We start from the raw sequence: 20,661 nt of genomic DNA on the forward strand, positions 1-20,661 counted from the left end.
GCTCTCCCTCTCTCTCTCTCTCTCTCTCTCTCTCTCTCTCTCTCTCTCTCTCTCTCTCTCTCTCTCTCTCTCTCTCTCTCTGCGGAGCGAGCCAGCAGACTGCAGCAACATTAGGAGAGAAAACAAGTGAAACCCCCAGAGAGTTTCTTCTCAGTCATACTTTTCTTTTTCAATTTATATAAAACTAACACGTCCCGGTAAAAAGAGGGAGCTTTGAGTCAAACATGACTCTAGCTGCAATAAGTTAGAAAGTGTGCGTTGGGATGAGTTTGTCATGTCTTTCTTGTAGTCACACACAGACTGTGTCTGTGCATTGCTGCATGGAAATGAGGAGGGCTCAGTGGATTCTCAACTTTAGTTCAAGAAGGATGTGTGTGTGTGTGTGTGTGTGCGTGCGTGCGTGCGTGCGTGCTGGTGTTTGTGTGAATACTCAGCCAGCCAGACAGTGCAGGCAGACAAGTGTCTCCACTGACTGCAGATGAGATGTTTACTGACACAGAGAGCATCAGCTGCATGTGCACGTCCACGTCTTCTGCTGGACTGCACCTAACCAACCACGTTGGTGAGGCATGACACTGCCTTATTGGCTTCTGTGTGCAGTTGAAACACTTTATGGTATCCTTGACAATGTTAGTGCAGTATTAGCATTGGGGATGCAATTATGCAACCGGTCGGTCAGCATGTTAATCTGTGATGTTTCTCATGTAGCACTAGATTTAAGCTGTCAGATGATCCGATTTATAACTATAAGGAACCTACAACCTCTATCGCACGTTTCAGGGTTTTTTTTCAGTTTTTTTCCTTCCTCAGGTTGTCTTTTAAATTTTTGGGCTGTAAGTCTTGTTTTTAATGATGCAATCACTCTCCTACAGAAAAGAACACATTTTGGGAATTGAGAGATGACTCTTACTTGACAAATAGTAAATATGTCTACAAACATACTGTCATTTATTTCATTTTCATAATCTTGATAGTTCTAGGGGGGAAAAACTGCTTTAAAATATATTCAGCCTACATTTGAAAGAAGGATTATGTGGTTTTAACTGTATGTTTTCATTCCATTCAGGGAAAGGAGTTGAGAGAGATTCTCCTCACTCGCTACTTTGGAAATCAAAGACTGATTTCGAAGTCCGAGAGCGGGAGTGGAAACAGCTCCCATGCTTGTTTTCCCAAGCCAACATTTGGAGGTACCGTGTAGAAAATGAGCCAAGTTCACAAAGCAGAGCAAAAACTTTTTGGAATAGACCACTAACGTGACTGTGCAAGTTTCAATTACGCGTGTGTCCAACCGCTTTGAAGGATTTCTATTGACATGGCCGAAATGTATGATTGGTGTCTGCAGGAGGTTCGCTCACAGCGGACTTTGACAAGCCATGCAGTAGCGTAATGGAGATCCAGTGTCAGCTGGACAGCGTTGGGGCATCTGAGCTAGTGATTGACCTTATTGTCAACACTAAGAATGACCAAGTGTTTGAGGAGAGTGTTCTTTTGGGGATCGCCCTTCTGCAAGGCGGAAATACACAGATCCAGGTGATTGGCATCGACTCGATCATCCATTTTCGCTGCGAGAGTGACAATCATTTGAAATGCAAATCTGTCCGCCGCCCCTAGGATTCCTTCTACAGTCAACTATACAAGCAGAAGAAGTCGGAGAGGTTCTTTAAGGTCTTCTACGACCGCATGCGTTTGGCCCAGCAGGAGATCCGTGCCACCGTGTCCGTCAACATGTTTGAGCTCAGCTGCAGAAAGAGGGATGACGAGACTGACTTTGGTTGTGTCGGATTCAGGAAAGGTACAGACAAGCAGTGAAACATTGAAAAAATACAGACGTAAATAGCCCTTCCCTTCCCCAATGGTCTGTCATAAGTGTTGTTTATTCACAAATTACAGATCGGATTACAAACGGGCTGCAGCAGCTGAAAAGCTTCAGGCTCCTTAAAAACTAAAACACTCGCCCCAAACTAAAGTCCCTATACAGTATGTGTGGTCCCGAAGCTCATTTTCTAATTGTGGTGGAGTAACCAAAAGATTGCTTTGCTGACCTCTCTGTAGAATGTTATTCTCAGCCTGTGCTGTCACATGTCAGAGACCATGTGACTTCCTGCATCCACAGCCGATCAAAAGACCATTGTATCAAGATTGTGTGCTTTCATGTTGCAGCACCCGCCGCAATACTCACTCTTTTGTTCACTCCAGAAATGAATCAGTTAAAATTATTTGTTTTTTTTTGTTGTTTTTTTTTTTTACTGTTGATCATTAATCAATCACTCAATTTGCAACGGCTCAGTTGTTCCAAAATGCCCCTCTGCCCTCCATTGAAACGTTTTACGTTTTCATCCATGCTGCAAGGGAAAGACTCAGGACTTCATATGAGGGAGGACATGCGAGGGCAACTTAAAGAGGCTTCGTCTGTGACCTCTAAGGCTTTCTGTGCTTTCCGAAAAGAGCTGGATCCGGATCTTGAAGCCTTGTGCCAGAACAGTGACATGAAAGGGGCTGAAGAGGCCTTAGAGGAGACTCGCATGAGCCAAGCCATCACTATTATGAAACCAATCTTACGCTTCCTGCAGCTTCTCTGTGAGAACCACAATTGTGATCTGCAGGTACTTTTTTTTTTTTTTGGCATTCTTGTGAATTCGCCTTTTAATTGTGGATTTCACTACTGTTTTGATTTACGCCTGTCTCCTCGGTGTGTAGAACTATTTGCGCTCACAGAACAACAAAACCAACTACAATCTAGTATGTGAGACACTTCAGTTTCTGGACTGTATTTGTGGGAGCACCACTGGAGGCCTTGGGCTACTTGGCCTTTACATAAACGAGAGTAATGTTGATCTCGTTCGTCAAACTTTGGAAACCATCACTGAGTACTGCCAGGGCCCCTGCCATGAAAACCAGGTAAATCGTTACTTGAATTATTATTTTTAAATATTAAATAATAATTAAAAAAAAAGTTTCAGGCAGCTTCTTACAATTTACGTGGTGTGACAGTAAACAAAGATTAAAACAAAACAAACCAGAAAATGTGTGTGAATGATGACAAATGAAATGTCTATGAAATACATATTTTTTTGTTATCGGATAAAATTTGCTTACTATATCTTGTAGTAAGCAAATTTGTTAAAGTCTGGAAGGTCACAAGGTGTGCGCTTGTCATGTAACTCATTCTTTTTCTTTTCGGCATGATGTTTCAAAATCAAAATTTCAATTTACTTTCTGAGAGCCGAGCATCATTGTGTACTTCTTCCGTTTCCAGACATGTATCGCCAAACATGAGTCAAATGGTATTGACATCATTATAGCGCTGATTGTAAACCCCATCAACCCACTGGGGAAGAACCGCCTGGACCTGGTTTTGGAGCTGAAGGTGAGGCCTAACCATGTGTCCGATTAGTGTGATCACACAATGATGAAGGCTGACTATTTCAGTGAGTTGAAAATATTTTCTAGAATAATGCATCCAAACTCCTGTTGGCCATCATGGAGAGCCGCCATGACAGCGAGAACGCGGAAAAAATTCTCTTCAAGATGAGACCCACTGAGCTTGTGAGTGTATATGCGTGCTGTGGTACCGATATACTGTAGCGTCGTGCACATTGGTGGATGCCATTTTAAAATCTGACCAATTGCTGTTCCTGAGGTGGACGTCATGAAAGAGGCCTATGGCCAAGCTCTGGAAAGTGAGGAGGATGAAGACAGTGCTCCAGACCACATCAAACCATTGGATGTTGGTCATAACATTTATATACTAGCCCACCAGGTTAGTGACCAGTAGAATTTACACAGATCTGATCGGCCGATATTTTGCATGAGTTGCGCATTTTGTGATCAGCCTTAATGTCTTTCATTAGTCGATCGATCGCTGATGCCATTGATCAGCTCCAAGAAATAAAATGTTAGAGCAGCAGTGCTTCCCACATACAGTTTGCTGTGACGGGCCAACACAAATGAATTTTGGCCTCTGCTCAAGGATTTTGGTGCTACTTGTCAATATGTAACTAACTGCTGAAGAACTTGTATTGCCGCATGGAAAGCCGCTGTGCTGTTTATGGTCCTTGCGTGAGTCTGCTAATTAATATGAGATGAAAGGTGGGCCGGCATCCTTGAAGCATTGCAAAGATAGCTAAACAGTGGCACAAATGTTTGGGTTTTTTTTCAACGTGCAGGTCGCTGAGGGGTGATCAGCCCCAAAAATCCTGATCGTTTAAAGCCTGGTAACCAGGCCTATCTTTTTTTTTACTCACGCAAAGCAATTGTTACATTTCCTCTCTGTCTGTCTGACCTTCTGCTCACCCCAAAGTTGCGCAATGGTTCATGCTGAAGCACATGTATATTTGTGTGTGTTCTGTGTGCACTTTTAGTCAAATTTCACTGTGATTTGAGTGTGACAAAGAATATTTGGAGGTGTTTACTGTTCAATTGTTCCCAGCAGGTGAAGACATGCTCTTTTGTGGATTGTTTCTTTGAATGTTGTCTTTGTCTGCTGTTAGCCAGAAAAAGCAGGCTGCGTCTAACAGGCCTTAAGCTTTGCGCCTTTACACTCAAGTGTCAGATAATATTTTGGAGTGCCCAGCTTACTTGGGTCATTATAACAGTAAGATAAATTCACTTGAATTCACATTTGACACTTTTTGGACATTTGTAGGTCATTGATGGTATAGTGGTTCACCCACCTGACTACAGTGAAGGCAGTGTGGGTTTAGCTCTCACTTAGTGGTGGGATGAATGTCAGTGTGGATAGTTGGCTGTCTCCATATGTGCGCTCAGATTGACTGTTGACCAGTCGTCAGATAGGATCCAGCTTCCTGCAACACCTGGACAAGATGACTGGCATAGAAAATTAATGGACGGATCGGACAGTTGTCATCAGTTGTCTCCCTCAGCTTAATATTGTGATTTCTTCACATGGCTAAATAGAGAGGTCAACATATGTATAACCGAGAAAGGGGAACAATTGCATTTTTGCATGGGTTTGGCTCTTTTAGAGGAAGTCAACTCAAAAAATGTCTTTACAATAATATTTTCAATGCGCCTCCAATACTCTAAACACGGCCTTCTGATTAATATTGTGTTTGTAAACTATGACTTAAACAGCAAAATCCACCCATCTTGGGTAGGCGGCCATTTAGCCACTTCCCGCCAATTGAAAATGACATCACACTTGCTCAGGACTCAGGTAACAACCAATCCCGCCCTGTGCACTGAGCAACTGTGATGTCATTTTCAGTCGACAGCAAGTGGCAAAATGGCCGCCCCCCGAGATGGACAAAAGTGGGTGGATTTTGCTGCTTAACTCATATTCCACAAACGCTACATTAATCAGAATGTTGTGTTCAGACGAGTGAAGGTGCGTAGAACCTGTTATTGTAAAGACAATTTGGGGATTGACTTCCCCTTTACGCCCAGCATTGTGCATACAGATGGTGCATATGGTACATTTTTGCTTTCAGTTTCAGTATGATCCACATTTAATGTAAAAATGGACAAACACCATAACAATTCAATTTCATTCCTTTTAATTCCTCCTGATCTTCAGACCAATTGTATTTTTTTTCGTCTTCCCAGCTGGCTCGACACAATAAGATTCTGCAGCAGAGCCTGAGGCCAGGGTCAGGTGTGGGGTCTGGATCAAGCTTGGATCCTGACAATGACGAAAAGGACGATGCCCTTCAATACTATGCCAATCACACAGCTCAAATTGAGGTAAGAATTTTGGTGGTATTACATTCAGTTTTCTCCTCTGAATGTAGACCGTCAAATTGTTAAAGATGTCGCCTTCGCCAGATTGTGCGTCATGACCGTACCATGGAGCAGATTGTATTTCCAGTCCCCAACATCTGTGAGTACCTGACCCAGGAGTCGAAAATGCGTGTGTTCACCACCACTGAACGAGATGACCAGGGCAGCAAGGTCAATGACTTCTTTCAGCAGTTTGACAATCTCTACAATGAGATGAGTTGGCAGAAGAAAATCCGAAGTGAGTCTTGTACAAAATAATAACAATAATGATGATGTTAGTGTTGCCTGTGATGAAGAATACGTTGTGCCCCGTTCTTCTTTCTTTGTCTTCTGTCCATCTGTTTGTTAGCTGTGTCGGTATCAGGATAAACTTTGCTGCGTCCTCAGGGGATTTTTTTATTTTTTTTTTTAATGGTTTGATTGAGCGACAGTGACAAACCGCTAAAATGAGTTCCTGTTTATGATCTTGATCAAAACTAAATTGAGCTAGTCCACCGTCATATGTAAGAAGTGAATAAGCGGAAAGGTCTGTGCCATTTTTATTCCCGGTTTGGGGTCAAAGAATACCATAGAAGCTGAAAACTAAAAGTGAAAATCAGTTGTCAGGAATTAAGTACCACACCTCAATCCAGATTCTCTGCTAACAGACCAACCAACAAATGGTTATCAAAAAATACCCCTTGCCTTCCGCCACTTAGCGAATGGCAGAGATAATTCATTTAAAAAAATAATTGGAAGAATGAAATATATTTGTCTAAATCTTGTCTCTTATGCTTCCTTTTTTCATGTAGAAAATAAGGCTTTGTTTTGGTTCTCACGCCATATCTCTCATTGGGGGAGTATCTCATTCTACCTGGCCTGCCTGCTCAACATCTGTGTGGCTGTATTCTACCCATTTGGAGATGATGGAGACGAAGGTGAGAAACTGATATCTGATCAATAGACGTTTCTCGAATGCAGTATTGCACTGTTAGGGTGTATCGACACCCGAAAAGGCATTTGGTCCGCTTGTTTGGTTGAGACCAAAAGCGGACTAAATGTTTTTTCATTTGGTGCTCTTTGCATTCTCACTGCACTTTTTGCGAGTCAACTATTTTCTATGAACACATCCATGTGTGTAACGATCATTGGAAAGAAATGACGAGGTTGGCAGAGCGAGACCCACCTGGTAATGGAGGTAAAAAAAAAGCAGAACTCTGTCCACACCAGGACTTGTTTTGTGTATTCAGACCTGCATAAAAGGTCCCGACCAGCGTGGAAAACCAACCCTGGTCCTTTTAAAATGGGCCAAACTGTGCTGGTGTGAATCCACTCCTAAATTAGATGTCCAATGTTGTATACAGTCTGGGTGTTTTTTTTTTTTTTTAATAAACAAAATGTGCGTCAACGCCGATCATGTCTTCAAGGTCAAAGCCAATGGTGGAATCAAACTCTATAATGGTAGTCTTTCTCATAATCATGAAAGATATTTGATGTCATATTGTCCTGGCGGCACGGTGGACGACTGGTTAGCACGTCGGCGTCACAGTGCAGAGATGAAGGGTTCAATTCCGGCTCCGGCCTTCCTTTGTGGAATTTGCATGTTCTCCCCGTGCCTGCGTGGGTTTTCTCCGGGTACTCTAGTTTCCTCCCACATTCTAAAAACATGCGTGAGAGGTTAATGGAACACTCTAAATTGTCCTTAGGTGTGTGTATGAACGCAGATGGTTGTTCGTCTATGTATGCCCTGCGATTGGCTGGGAACCAGTTCAGGGTGTCCCTTGCCTACTGCCCGAAGACAGCTGGGATAGGCTCCAGCATGCCCCGCGACCCTTGTGAGGATAAGCGGATCAGAAAAATGGATGGATGGATGGTTTGCTCTGCTGTTCATATTGTAATGGGTGTACACACAAGTTAGCATCTGAGTGATGGTTAAATCCCATTGACAAAAATAGTTTCCTATTAAGTGTTTGATATACAATGCACCATTCTCAAACAGCGTTTGGAAGAGTAGTTGTGTGGTACCAAGTTAAAACATTTAGCTCAGAATAATTCATGGATGTCCTGTCTTTTCACCATTTTTTTTTTCCTCCACAGGGATTTTATCCTCTTTCAACTGTGTTTTGCTGTGGGCGGCATTGTCAGCTTCCATTGCTTTACTTCCAGTGCTACCCAAACCATGGGGCATCCTTTTCTTCCTGGTCTTCCTCATTTTACGTGCAATTTACACCATGGGTCTCGGTCCTGCTTTGTTGCTACTGGGCACTGTCAATGTAAGTGGTCAAAGACTCAAATCAAGTGTTACTATATTCTTCTAAATGTTTTTCTGTTACACTCTTACAGTTGTTCAACAAGTTAGTTTTCTTGGTGAGCTTTGTGGGAAACCAAGGGACGTTCACCCGTGGTTATAAAGCTGTCGTTATGGACATGCTTTTCATCTACCATCTGGGCTACGCAATCATCTGTGTTCTAGGTCTCTTTGTGCACGAGTTCTTTTACAGTTTTCTGGTAAGATTGACCTCCAAACACAAGAAGAATGTGTTGGACTAATAAATATATTTGTAGATGACTCATAATAATCTCCTCACACAGCTCTTTGACCTGGTAATCAGAGAGGAAACACTGCTTAATGTCATCAAGAGTGTGACAAGGAATGGACGCTCCATTATCCTCACCGCAGTTCTGGCCATCTTTCTTGTCTACTTTTTCTCAATTATTGGCTTTCTCTTCCTCAAAGATGACTTCCGCATGGAAGTGGACCGTCTGTCTGCATCAGGTCAGAACTGTATCATTTATTGTGTGTGTGTGTGTGTGTGTGTGTGTGTGTGTGTATATATATATATCTATATATCTATATATATATATATAGATATATATAGATAAATATTTATATAGATAGATATTTTATATATATATATATATAGATATAGATAGATATTTATATGTAGATATATATAAAATGTGTATTTATATCTAAAATGCGTACTGTATTTATATATGCAGTTATATTATGTGTATACAGTAATCCCTCGTTTATCGCGGTTAATGGGGACCAAAACCACCTGCGATAAACGAAAATCCGCGAAGTAGCGACCCCCCCTCCATATAGGTACATGTACATAATATTTATCAGGCCAAATTTCATGGTATACATGCATGTAGAAGTAAATTTTGAAGTAATTAACATGACTTAATGCTGTATACTAATAGATTTAAACGTGTATACGTTATTTTTATTTTATTTTATGAATAACAAAATACAGTAAACATATAATTCTTTTTTTTTTAAGTCCGCAAAAAGTCCGCAAACGCTCCGCGAGAAGCTGCGAAAGTCAGCAGAACAACAGCGAGTCACATAGAGCAACATATACAATACTGTACTACATGTATATGAAATGTATTTATTTATTTTTTTATGAGCATGTTTGAAAAAATCCGCGATGCACTGAAGCCGCGATAAACAAACCGTGAAATAGCGAGCATGTAGAATATACATTCTACATATATATATGTAGAATGTAACAATAATATAATGGCACACCATTTCTCAAAGTAACGACAGTAAACTATTATTTTATAGCCCCACACGTTTTATTTCAATAAGTGCCCTTTGTAGATAAACAGTTGTCTAATAGACAAAGAGCCATTCCCTATTTTATCACAATCGTGCTCAGTAAAGCTTGAAAATGAACAGTATCTTCGCAGACACACGTTTTGGAAACGCTGCACTGTGTGGGTGTGTTAATGAGCTGTGGCTGTGAGCAGTGCACGGTCAGGAGAGACAGCCATCAGGCACATGTGCACCTGTTGCATAACCCGGTGGCCGCGCCATCCTGTGTATTGCCGAACGGCGCGCAGACACACGCGCACGCACGGCACAGCAGTGGCAGGTTATGTAAGCGGCGACGCTCATAGTTCTGTGGCTGTTGGCTCAGGAGGGAGCTGAGGTGCAAAGCTCCAGCAGACCTGTGGGGAATACTGTCAGTGTCCAAAGAGCTGTCAACCCGGGGCTTTGATCCCTGCACCCCATCAAAACATGTGTCCCTCCTAGCTAGGGTCACTCCCTTTCTTTGAGATGATTCTATTCTAGTAGAACTCCTAAGTTGCTCAGAACCTCACTGCCGTGCAATTGGTTTGTTCAGGTTTTTTCCCGGCGGCACTTTGCCATCCGCCCACCCGGCAGCTGCTGTTTACATAATAATCATACATCTAGCTGATTACCAGCACTGATTAGAAAGAGGACGATTTCATTTGGTTTGCGTCTGTTTTCATTGCCACTTGAGCCGGGGCCCATCCCAGCTTACTGGCTGAGAGGCGGGCTGCAGTCTGGACTGATCACCTGTCAATCACGGGGCTGGCACATCGAGACAGTTAGGCATTCTCACTCACATTCACACCTGCAGGAAATAACACTCAGTGCATGCTTTTGGACTGTGGGACTGGAGAAAGAACACAGTCGAACCCAGGAAGAACATACAGTATAAACTCAATAGAGGAAGGCCAAAGTTGACACAACCACTGTGCTTAAACAGTTCGTAACAACTGCACATTTTGTTCACGTCTTTTGTTGTTTTTAGGACATGGACATTTATTAACTAAACCACTGATGGAAGATTCATGTCCGAATGAGAGATGCCGTGTTTCCATTAAAACTGCTGCTGGTAAGTTTTTGTTTTTTGCTTTTGCGGCAGTGACACGTTCACAAACCGCTTTCTGTGTCTTACAATGAAGGGTGAACATTTTTGTGGTTCGACTGAAATCTGAACACTTAATAGGTTTTCAGCAGAGCAGCACCGTAGCTGGACACCGCTGGACACCAGTACACACACACTCGCAAATGCACTCTGTCTCTCTCTCTCTTTCTCTCTCTCTCTCTCTCTCTCTCTCTCTCTCTCTCTCTCTCTTTCACACGCATACACACAGACATTCACACAAAGAAATCTGATGTGGCCAAGGAGATGACTCATCTGCATTAAATCCACACATACGTGAGCCCATCCATTCCCATCGTCATCTGATCCTCATCCTGAGCAGCCATATTGTTAACAATCAATTCAACAGTTAACGGTTAAATGACATTTTCGTGCTCATGGAAAAAAAAAATTGTTGGGTGTAACGTGGAAGTTCATTTGATCTTAAGACACGCCGTTGCCTGCAATTAATGTGACGTCTTTCATGATCAAGTCACGTGTCAGCTGAGATCTGAATCAAATTGTCCACTGCAAGAGAGACATGCTTTTTATTTTTTTGCGGGGGTCAGAATTTAAAACATTTCCCAGCTGTCTAGAGTACACGTCCGTGACATGCCTTTCTTTTAAATACCCTGAGGTGTTTTGGAGCTACAGGACACTTTACACACCCTATTTGTTGTCTTGCTGAAAATAGGCATACTGTTTTAGCATCTTTCTGCTTGAAAAACATGGAACAATTGTTCTCCTTATTAAAAAAAGAACATAAATTTTAAAAAATCTGCCATACTCACCGCTCACTGACTGTGTGTTTATAGATGAAGACGAAGGGACAGAGAGGGTGTGCGACACGCTGCTTATGTGCATTATCACCGTTTTGAACCAAGGACTACGTAATGGTGGTGGTGTTGGCGATATCTTGAGAAGACCCTCCAAAGAGGTCAGATCAGGACAGATTTGTGCTGCACATAGATGACGTTTGCGTTTCGTTGGCTAATTTGCATTTTCTCTTTATTTTGCATGTCACCGGCCTATCCAGGAACCGCTGTTTGCGGCCCGCGTGGTTTACGACCTGCTGTTCTTCTTTGTTGTAATCATCATTGTTCTCAACCTCATCTTTGGCGTCATCATCGACACTTTTGCGGATTTAAGGAGTGAAAAACAAAGGAAAGAGGAGATTCTGAAAACCACCTGTTTCATCTGCGGTGTGTACAACTCCATAAATCCTTCAAATTCGAGTGGAAGAGATGAAGCTAAGTAAATAAATAAATGATGAGACAATGCCTTCCAGGTTTGGAAAGGGACAAATTTGACAACAAGACGGTGTCCTTTGAAGAGCACATAATGTATGAGCACAATATGTGGCATTACCTTTACTTCTTGGTTCTGGTGAGAGTGAAGGATCCCACCGAATACACTGGTCCAGAAAGCTACGTTGCCCAGATGATAGCGGTCAGTATTGCATGCACACACAACAAACCATTCTAACTGCTTTCCAATACAGTGTATGCACTGACACTGGCGTTCGATGTGTTTATGACCTTTGCAAACAGATAAAGTGAGATTTTTTAAATTTTGGGGGGGCAGGAGCCGGGGGAGGTGTTTTTGTCTGCAGTATGGAAAATCTACACAAACAATTTCCACAAAACTTTGTAGGGGGTTGCACAACCCACTGGTGCAGATCTCGATAAAATGCGGACAGGTTCAAATTAGTTGTTTTGCAGTCACTCCCATCCATCCACTGCAAATGTCTTACGTCATTTTCAATGAACAGGAAAATTAAATGCTAACTACAGACGATATTTCACTTTTGTTAGTTTTCAGAATTACACCCTGTTTTTGTTTTTGTTTCTAGTGCATTTGCTTTTTGGCACCGCCTTCATTAGTGGGAGGACACGTATGCCTCTACTTCAGAGTCACAATCAAAACAGATAGAGCCTCCACAGGCGTGTGTCAAGTATCATTTCCTTCTGCTTTTACATGTCTGGAGAGAGACACGGTTTCGTTGCTAAGGTAGTCTGCTGAGTTAGCCCTCAGGGATTGAGTGGAGTTAGATACTAATTAAACTCAGTCCAGCTCTATTCACATTAGTGCACAAACTTGCAACACTGACACAGAGACCACCACGTGAAGGAGGTAATGGCAGCTTAAGTTGTTATGGTCGCTTAATGAATTCAAATAAGAACTCGGAGCATAATGGCACCTTTGGGATTAACGTTGATTATGTGATTGGGCAAAGGAATGCTCAAATTATAATGAGCAACTTGCATGACAAACCTATTACACACTCGAGTTTACTATGCAATGGCAGGTGAGTGTTTATTTTTCATTTCTCAATCCATTTTCTGTCACACTTTTGCTCATTAAATGACCTGGAGGCTATGCTAGCTGACTTTGGGTGAGAGGCTGGCTATTCCTTGGAGTGGGAACAATTCAGTTGCATAGGCACATGTTGAACCCCCCCCCCCCCCCAAAAAAAAAAAAAAAAGAAAACACTCAAGTTAGTCCTCACTCAGAGAGGGAACCCGTGTGCCAAGGCTGCACTGAGATAGTCCTGCAGATAATTTGGATTTCATGGCCTAAAATTGTCAGTCTTGAAGTGCTTTGAGTGTCCTCTTCGTTAATTTAGTAAACTATTCCAAGATCATCTACAAAAAAAAAAAAAAATGCTTTAGGGCTCCTTTAATTTCGGAGAATGCTTTATCTGCTCGCCAAGAGGACGCCACTTGCAGGACTGCGTCAGTGCAGCTGTAGAAGATGCGTTGGAAACGGTGGGTTAGGAAGCGACTGGTAAAGTGCAGCATGTAAAGCAGTAGATAGTGTTCAGCTCCTTCTATAATGTCGAGCCCAAACCTCAAACATCACCACCTTTACGATTCAATGTCATCTGTAACCTAATGTGGGTATGCAATACATTTGTTGGCCGTGTTTTATCATTAAATGTTTGATTGAATTTGCAGGTGAGGGTTGACCTTCAATTGACTTGTTACAATTTGGCTCTTGCCACCATGTGACAAAAGGTGTCAGTACACGCATGCCTCGATATGATGTGCACGGGGTTTGGTGGGTCGCAGCTGATGTGTTGAAAAGCATCATTACTCAGTGCACACCGGGAGTGGATAATATGCGTGTGCGCTTATGTGCGGACGCCGGTGTTTGTGTGTAGAAGGACAGAAGCTACCCAAGCAGGTACTACATCAGCCGAGTTACATAACCCATCTCAAGTGACCTGCTAATAGCTCAGCCTGCCTCACACGTGCTCTCCTGTCCCTTTCACTCACACATAACGCGCACGCAAAACGCACTGTCCTATTATGAGCTTTTCATTTACCCTCCAGCGCATTCGCGCGCACACACACACACACACACACACACACACACACACACACACACACACACACACACACACAAATGCACACTCACTCTATCACAGTTCAACTTGTACAATGTAGACAGTAAAAACAGCACAGGTGGCAGCGTAGTAAAAGAGCCTGCACAGGGCAGAGGTCAATTTTTGCTTTGTCCGATAAAATCTATTGATCTTTACATAACAAATTTCACATTCTTAGCTGATGTGTGTGTGTGCATGTGTATGTGAGCGCGAGAAAGATTAACTGAGAAAATTGACACAATCATCAGATCAAGTGTGAGTTTGAGATGCCTGTTAGGGTAACACGCGAGGCTTTGTTGGTTCATGTTCACTCATTAAACAGCTGACATTTTGTTCCGACATACAAGCTCAAAATACAACCAGAATTGCCTTTTGCACTCTGTTCCGACCAATCGTGTTACCTTCTTGGCATTTGATTGACTTAGCCATTACGTTGTTGCTATTTTTACTTAGCAAGTGGCTTTATTTAATTTAATCCATTGATGTCATTTCTTTTGACTTAAAAGTTGGTCAAAATCAGTGGAGTCTTGATTCTTGAATTTGTTGAATTGGTGACCATATGACAGAAAGTGTGCTGTGAAGCGCTGTCTTGAGCGGAGGCTCCCGAGAGTCTGGTCAAATATTTCTTGGCGTTTCCGCTTGTATAGTAGAGTGTGTACATTGATAGGATGGTGGCTGTAGCAACCATGAGAAGCACATGGAAATTTGTAAATGCACACTCATTTAGGTGTTGAAATTGATCTTGGGAGCAACAGTGAAGCTAAGTCATTCCGGCAAAACGGCACTAAGTAGAAATGAGATGCACAAGGGCACATGCAAATCTTCAGATTGCCCGCAGCCTTGCTTCAGTATCGACTCAATTAGTAACTGTGTCTCAACAAAAAATGGCTTTCTTCTGTTTCTGAAACGCCTTTTTGCCGTCTCAAGAACGGAAACCATCACAGAATTTGCGGTTTTGTGAGGAATCTGCAAGTTTCATCTGACCGGTGCAGTCGCCTCCTAAGGATCTGCGAGGACTGCTTTTGACTATCGCAAACAATATGGGCAAAAAATCCCAAATCCTTTGGACACTTCTTGACCGCTGCCCATGCACAGCATGATATTTAACAAAATAAGGCAATCGTGGTATTGTTTGGAACAAGAAAATATTAGATTAAGATGTTTGTCCCATTTGAGTCACATTATTGTGGCTACGTCAGACATTAGTGATCCAGCAGCGTTTTTGTTTGCATTTTGTGGCGCCTGTTTTCCTTCTTCAATTTTCTCCCTTCCAAACTGCAATACATGACATCAAATACATATAATAAAACATAACTGCAGAATTCTGGAATCTGGCAAATTAACTTTCATAAAGTACATTGATGACATTTTTTTTTTTTTTTTAAATACGCACTTTCAGTCCTGCTGACATGCACTTCCAGAATCTGCCATTCAGCCGATTCCCACGGTGATTGTTGGGTATTAATGACTCACTTTGCACTGACAAACTCTTCAGACTCTACGTAGGGCCGTATTCTCCCACACGTGTTAGAAATGTTATTTGTATCTTTTTACTCAACCTTTATTTATCCTGGTACAGCAGAGCAAATATTTTTTTGCAGGGATGACCTGAGAGCAGACAGCAGGTAAAAATAAATACATAAAGCAAAATATTTCTCTCTGAGTGCAGATCACCCCACCGACTTTTTTTTTTTAATTGAAAAACCTCCAAAAATGCACTCAGTCATAACTACGGCATTCCAATTAAATTACCTTTATTAGATTCATGACATAAAGTATTAAAAAGTGGAACTGGAGTTAGGGGTAGTCAATAAGGTCCCCCCAAATTTTTCTTTATTCCTTCAAAAACCACGAATAATTTGATGCTATTTTACACACACACACAAAAAAAAATCTGCACTTGGTTTCCAGAACAGTTATGGATAAACATTGTTTCTGAGCCATAGCGCGTTTACATTTTAAATTGCTTCATTCATTGTCTGCAAAACATTGCGCAATGAAACGGCAATAGTATACAATGAATACCTTCCAATTACGTCCAGGCGAATATAGGGGCTCTTCATTGATTTTTCTGAATATTTCTGACATATTTATTTCATCCAGATTCTCATGAATGACAGATCAGCAAGTGTGACGCGTCGTATGGAGAGGTCTACCATTTCTGCCTATTACAGCTGTCGTTAAAAAAAAAGAAATACAAATTTGATACCGTACATGGTGATTTGTGTCACGTATCGCATCACCCTGGAATATGTAAGTCATGTTGGCGGAGTCCCAAAGTCATGTCATCCTTCATATGGTGTGTGGCAAAACACAAGTTGGTGTATTGCTCTTCACGGCAAACGTTTTTTTGGTTTTTTTGGTTTTCATACATCTGTCATTGTTTTTTTTGACCATCTGTCTTGTCAACCGCCGAATCATTTCCAGGCTAGGGATGTGGACTAGTCTGTATTTGGTAATAATGTTATTTGCAGTTATGTGACTGAATCCTGCCCGTTGATTCGTAGAATGGAGAATTTTCACTTCCCTCTCTTTTGCAGTCTCTGCATGCTGGTTGGCCGAATGAGGATTTTATCACTTCCGTCTAATTTGCAGTCAGTCAATGTACTCCTGCGTTTTTGTGCGGGTCCATTGTGGAAACGGTTGATAATGTAAAATTGCACATGGTGAAAGCAACTTTGCCCACAATTTTGAGGACACCCAAATGTTCCCAACCCTTAACTTGTACCCTCTGGCCCACAACACACAATTCATCTCCAATTTCAAAGTCTGATTGATCTTTTCCACAGATTTCAATGACATTCACAAGTCTGAGGAAGAGTCCACGTTCCATGATTCGAGGCTAGCCTTATCCTTAAGGGAATTACAGCACTTTCGTTGTTTCATCCGTCATTCCCATCTTATACGTGTTTGGTGTGGAAAATCTGGATGGGCGAATGCGCGGGGATGACAAGCGCACAAGTCAAGGCATTTAAGAGGGCTTGGACGTGCACGGAGGAAACATGGACTTTAGTGTGTGTCAGTCCATACTCAGCTTCTCACACGAATCATTTTTTCCATGCCTGAGATATATTCTTATATAATCGTAGGTGGGAGAATACCTCACTCCTTCGCCGCAGCGCGCCGTGACGGTGCCCGTCCCAACCCACTCACGGCACCATTTGAGTCATTCTTATCACAAGTGGCCAAGAAATATTACACAAGATCAGCTGATGACAGTTTGTCTGCATGAAGCAATGTCTCTCACCCACTAGACGTTGCTGCAGATGCACACCCACAGACACACTTTGCATTTCAGGTCCAAGTCCATTATGTAATGCCAGTGGCTTGTTTTCCTCTTCACTGTGACTTTTTATGTTGGGGGGGAAAAAAAATGAAGTCATGCAAGATGAGCAAGATTGGACAAAGTTTTGTTGCTCAAGGGCCACATTTGAGTTATAAAACCGACAGATTAGGGCAGATCATCATAATTCTTTTATGTATTGTAATTGTTTGAAGATAATTTAACTCGATATATTTATCTCTCTGAAACATTTATTTATGTGCATGCAAACACTGTTTTTCTTCTTTCTACCCCCCAATTTTGCTGCTGTAGACTGTAAATTTCCCCAGTGTGAGACAAATAAAGGATATCTTATCTTATAAAATAAGCCAATAATTTAATAAAACACTTAAATCATATTTTTGTGACTGAATATAACCAATTATTACATAAGAAATACCTCAATAATGACAAAAATACATTTTAATTGAACCATTTTGGGGGGAAAAAGAGATTTAGATAAAGACATCAACTATTACAGGACTCTTGTAATGAACTGTCCTAATATAATTGCTTAGTTGGCCACATTAAAACAAAAAACAAAAAAACAGACAATATGTGGCCTGTGGCAATAATTTGCCCGACCGCTTTTGTGCACTCAAAAGTTTGTGGTTCATTCAACTGCAGTTTTACTTTTCTCCACTCAAAAAGATTCTGAAATATTGAACTCTTCAAAGTAAGACCACATCATGGACAAAAAAAAAAAAAAACGATGTGGCATCACCATGCGGCAACAACATAAGCATTTGTTTTTTGCTGTCCAATTATGAAAAAGAAAAAATATTTTTTCTCTCTCTCTCGCTACCGCTTGTCCTCATTATTGCTGCTCCAATGGAAAATCAGCAATCTCCAGATTTATTTCTTTATTTTAAATCCGCTCGCCAAAATACCTTTATGTTTTGGATGGAAAGAAAACACTCAAGAATGACAGCTGACAAATGTGCATTTCCACCTGCATAAAGGTCTCTTTGGCTTTTAAGATTACACACTCTCAAACAATAACACGTGAGTGCAATTTGAGTTCTTGATTGAAGAGAGTGACTCCTATCCTGGAAATGCCAGTTATTAGTGAGTGTGTGACCATGCTTGACCTCCGCCCTGAAACCGGAACCGCCGTCACGCTCAAGTGCAAAGCAAAGAACAGATTCTGTTGTGAGAGGATGATTTCGACTAAAAGGTGATGTCAGTTGCTAACAGCCCCATGTTGAGTCTTCCACCGCAGTCCGGCCGACGCACTTTAACACACCCTGAATCACAGCCTGCTCGGGGCTGACGGCGGCAAAATTGCCGGCGCTGCCGTCCCCTTGACATTCTGACTCAGCTCTATTTTTCCCCCGCTCTGCACATCATCCTTCTCACGGTTTCTCTCGCACCCGATCTCTCCCTCATCTCTCAGGAAAAGAACTTGGAGTGGTTCCCCCGAATGAGAGCCATGTCTCTGGTGAGCAACGAGGGGGATAACGAGCAGAATGAGATGCGATTGCTGCAGGAGAAACTGGAGAGCACCGTCACGCTGGTTGCGCAGCTCTCCGCTCAGCTGTCTGAGCTCAAGGAGCAGGTAAAGAGCCATTTTTGTACTCTCATCGTCCGACTGTCACCATTACGCCAGCATGTCAACTCTTGACCGGAAAAATATTAGCCGGCCAAAAGGTCGCAGGAAATGGAGCTCTTTTAAGGACCTTGTGATATGCATTTTGTTTGTCAGATGACTCACACTTTCGACACCATCTTTTTGTCTGGCTGAAAGTCATCTGTATTTGCCCCTCTCATGCAATGATCACAAACACAAACGCCCCCACCTCCCACCCCACCCCTCCAGTGTTACCTCAGTGGGCATGTGTTCTTTTGTTGCGCTGTGATGTAAGTTTCTCCACCACCAATGAGTAACTTTCATGTCACCCCTTTCACTCCTGTCATTGGTCAGTCTACATATTTTAGGGGGGGGCACTATGTGCCCATACAATGGCAGCAAAGACTTTCTCTTCTTTTCCATGCTATTTGTTACACGCAGCACTCCTGACTGTGGGCATGTCGCTCCCGTTTATTGCAGACATTAGTCAAGCTACATGTCAGCCATTACGCACACCACCAGTGACTGGATGGCGTGTCACTCCCACTTAAAGCTGGCATTAGTCGTCAGCAACTAAAGGCGGCACCCAGCATCACAATGAAGTTGAAATGGAATAATCTCACCCAGCGCCCACCCCCCGAGTCAAGTCTCAACCTAATATCCCAAATATAACCAACTTTTTTTTTTTAGAAAGCTCTCAGACCTTTTGACAGGTTAAAGTTGGCCTCAGGCCTTGCGGATGACCACGCTGATGTAAGCGTGACTGATGACTCCCTCCGCTGCATGTGATCCCGGTCACAGGCTCGTCCTTGTTCCTCTTGCGACAGATGTGTTAACGTAACGCTCACCGGGGGAGCTGGGAGCGCTTCAAATAAACAATATAACATCCTCCGCCATGGCTGTCCCATCGACCGGCCGATCCCTGTAATCGTGTGTATCACGTCTGCTCTGCGTGCAAAGTCAAACTCCACCGCATGCTTGTGTGTCCTCCACAGATGACCGAGCAGAGGAAGCACAAGCAGAGGCAAGGATTATTGGGTCCGCCGCAGAATAACCACCACATCTCAAATCACTGAGGGTCTCAGAGCCCAAACTGGACACGATGGACGGAATACCCACTGTTTGGAAAAATGCATACCTGCAGTTACTTCATCAATGGTTGACAGTTGATTAGTCGCAAAGTGCCTTTTGTATGACAGCGCTGTTGTTTCTGGGCCACATCCTCACACCGGTGTGCCGTTTGGGGCAAACTACAAGTTGCCTGCACACTTGCACACAGAGTGGGGCGACTCTGTGAATGATTGGGCAGACTTGCCGCGCATGTGCTGGTTGTGGCGTTCGAGTGGCCCACAGAGGGTGAAGGGAACTGTTCTGGTCAGATTAGTTCTTTGCTGTCTCAGCCCTCATCACACCTTCGTTTTCTTAATGTCGTCAGATCAGAAAGTGGACTACTGGTACCGAGGTCCGTGCTTAGCCGTGAGCTAGGAAAGTGTCCTTATCTCTTTTAGATTTCTGGTCAGAGCTTTTTAAAAACTGGAGTATTATTTTGTATGTTTTAATTACATTTTTGAGTTGGAATCTTTGCTGCCTTAACCATGTTTTAAAACTGGATTATCATTTGTTGCAAATGCACTTTTTCCATACAAAAGGGAGAAACCTGGCCAGTTTGGGGTGATTGCCTTCGACTGTGATGCATTTACTGCACCACTTTTTTTTTCTTTCCCGTTCAGCCAGATTTCCACACAGTAACAATTGAATGTGAATAAAGTTGATACTTATGACTTGAAAATGGTTTTACTTCTAAATCGTACATGGGCATAGCATGTAGTAATGACTGGAGACAAATAAATGCGATTTTTTTTTTTTTATTGGGTCATCAACAAAGTGACATACAATAAATGTGTGTCCTCATCTACTCTTTCTTGAACTTTGTGTTTGTTTAAATAAAGTATATCTAGATATTTAAATGTGA

The 20,661-nt window shown here is 42.3% G+C and overlaps 1 protein-coding gene across 3 annotated transcripts in view; it reads left to right on the plus strand.

The window, feature by feature from the left end:
• itpr2 (inositol 1,4,5-trisphosphate receptor, type 2) overlaps positions 1–20,661 on the plus strand; it is a 65,111-nt gene extending 44,450 nt beyond the window's left edge. The window contains exons 38-57 of one of the 3 annotated variants that reach the window (XM_019893945.1): positions 1,067–1,187; positions 1,343–1,530; positions 1,612–1,792; positions 2,350–2,603; positions 2,698–2,898; positions 3,257–3,367; positions 3,451–3,546; positions 3,641–3,760; positions 5,566–5,703; positions 5,785–5,977; positions 6,531–6,656; positions 7,816–7,991; positions 8,062–8,226; positions 8,311–8,494; positions 10,296–10,379; positions 11,225–11,346; positions 11,446–11,611; positions 11,698–11,858; positions 18,516–18,677; positions 19,685–20,661. In XM_019893945.1, coding sequence (XP_019749504.1) covers positions 1,067–1,187; positions 1,343–1,530; positions 1,612–1,792; positions 2,350–2,603; positions 2,698–2,898; positions 3,257–3,367; positions 3,451–3,546; positions 3,641–3,760; positions 5,566–5,703; positions 5,785–5,977; positions 6,531–6,656; positions 7,816–7,991; positions 8,062–8,226; positions 8,311–8,494; positions 10,296–10,379; positions 11,225–11,346; positions 11,446–11,611; positions 11,698–11,858; positions 18,516–18,677; positions 19,685–19,765 — 3,030 coding nt within the window. In that variant the 3' untranslated portion in view covers positions 19,766–20,661. The remainder of the gene's footprint in view (positions 1–1,066; positions 1,188–1,342; positions 1,531–1,611; positions 1,793–2,349; positions 2,604–2,697; positions 2,899–3,256; positions 3,368–3,450; positions 3,547–3,640; positions 3,761–5,565; positions 5,704–5,784; positions 5,978–6,530; positions 6,657–7,815; positions 7,992–8,061; positions 8,227–8,310; positions 8,495–10,295; positions 10,380–11,224; positions 11,347–11,445; positions 11,612–11,697; positions 11,859–18,515; positions 18,678–19,684) is intronic. The other 2 variants (XM_019893948.1, XM_019893947.1) reach the window with 2 other exon arrangements.

This window comes from Hippocampus comes, unplaced genomic scaffold (genome assembly GCF_001891065.2).
Source record: "Hippocampus comes isolate QL1 unplaced genomic scaffold, H_comes_QL1_v1.1 scaffold104, whole genome shotgun sequence".
Lineage (NCBI taxonomy): Eukaryota > Metazoa > Chordata > Actinopteri > Syngnathiformes > Syngnathidae > Hippocampus > Hippocampus comes.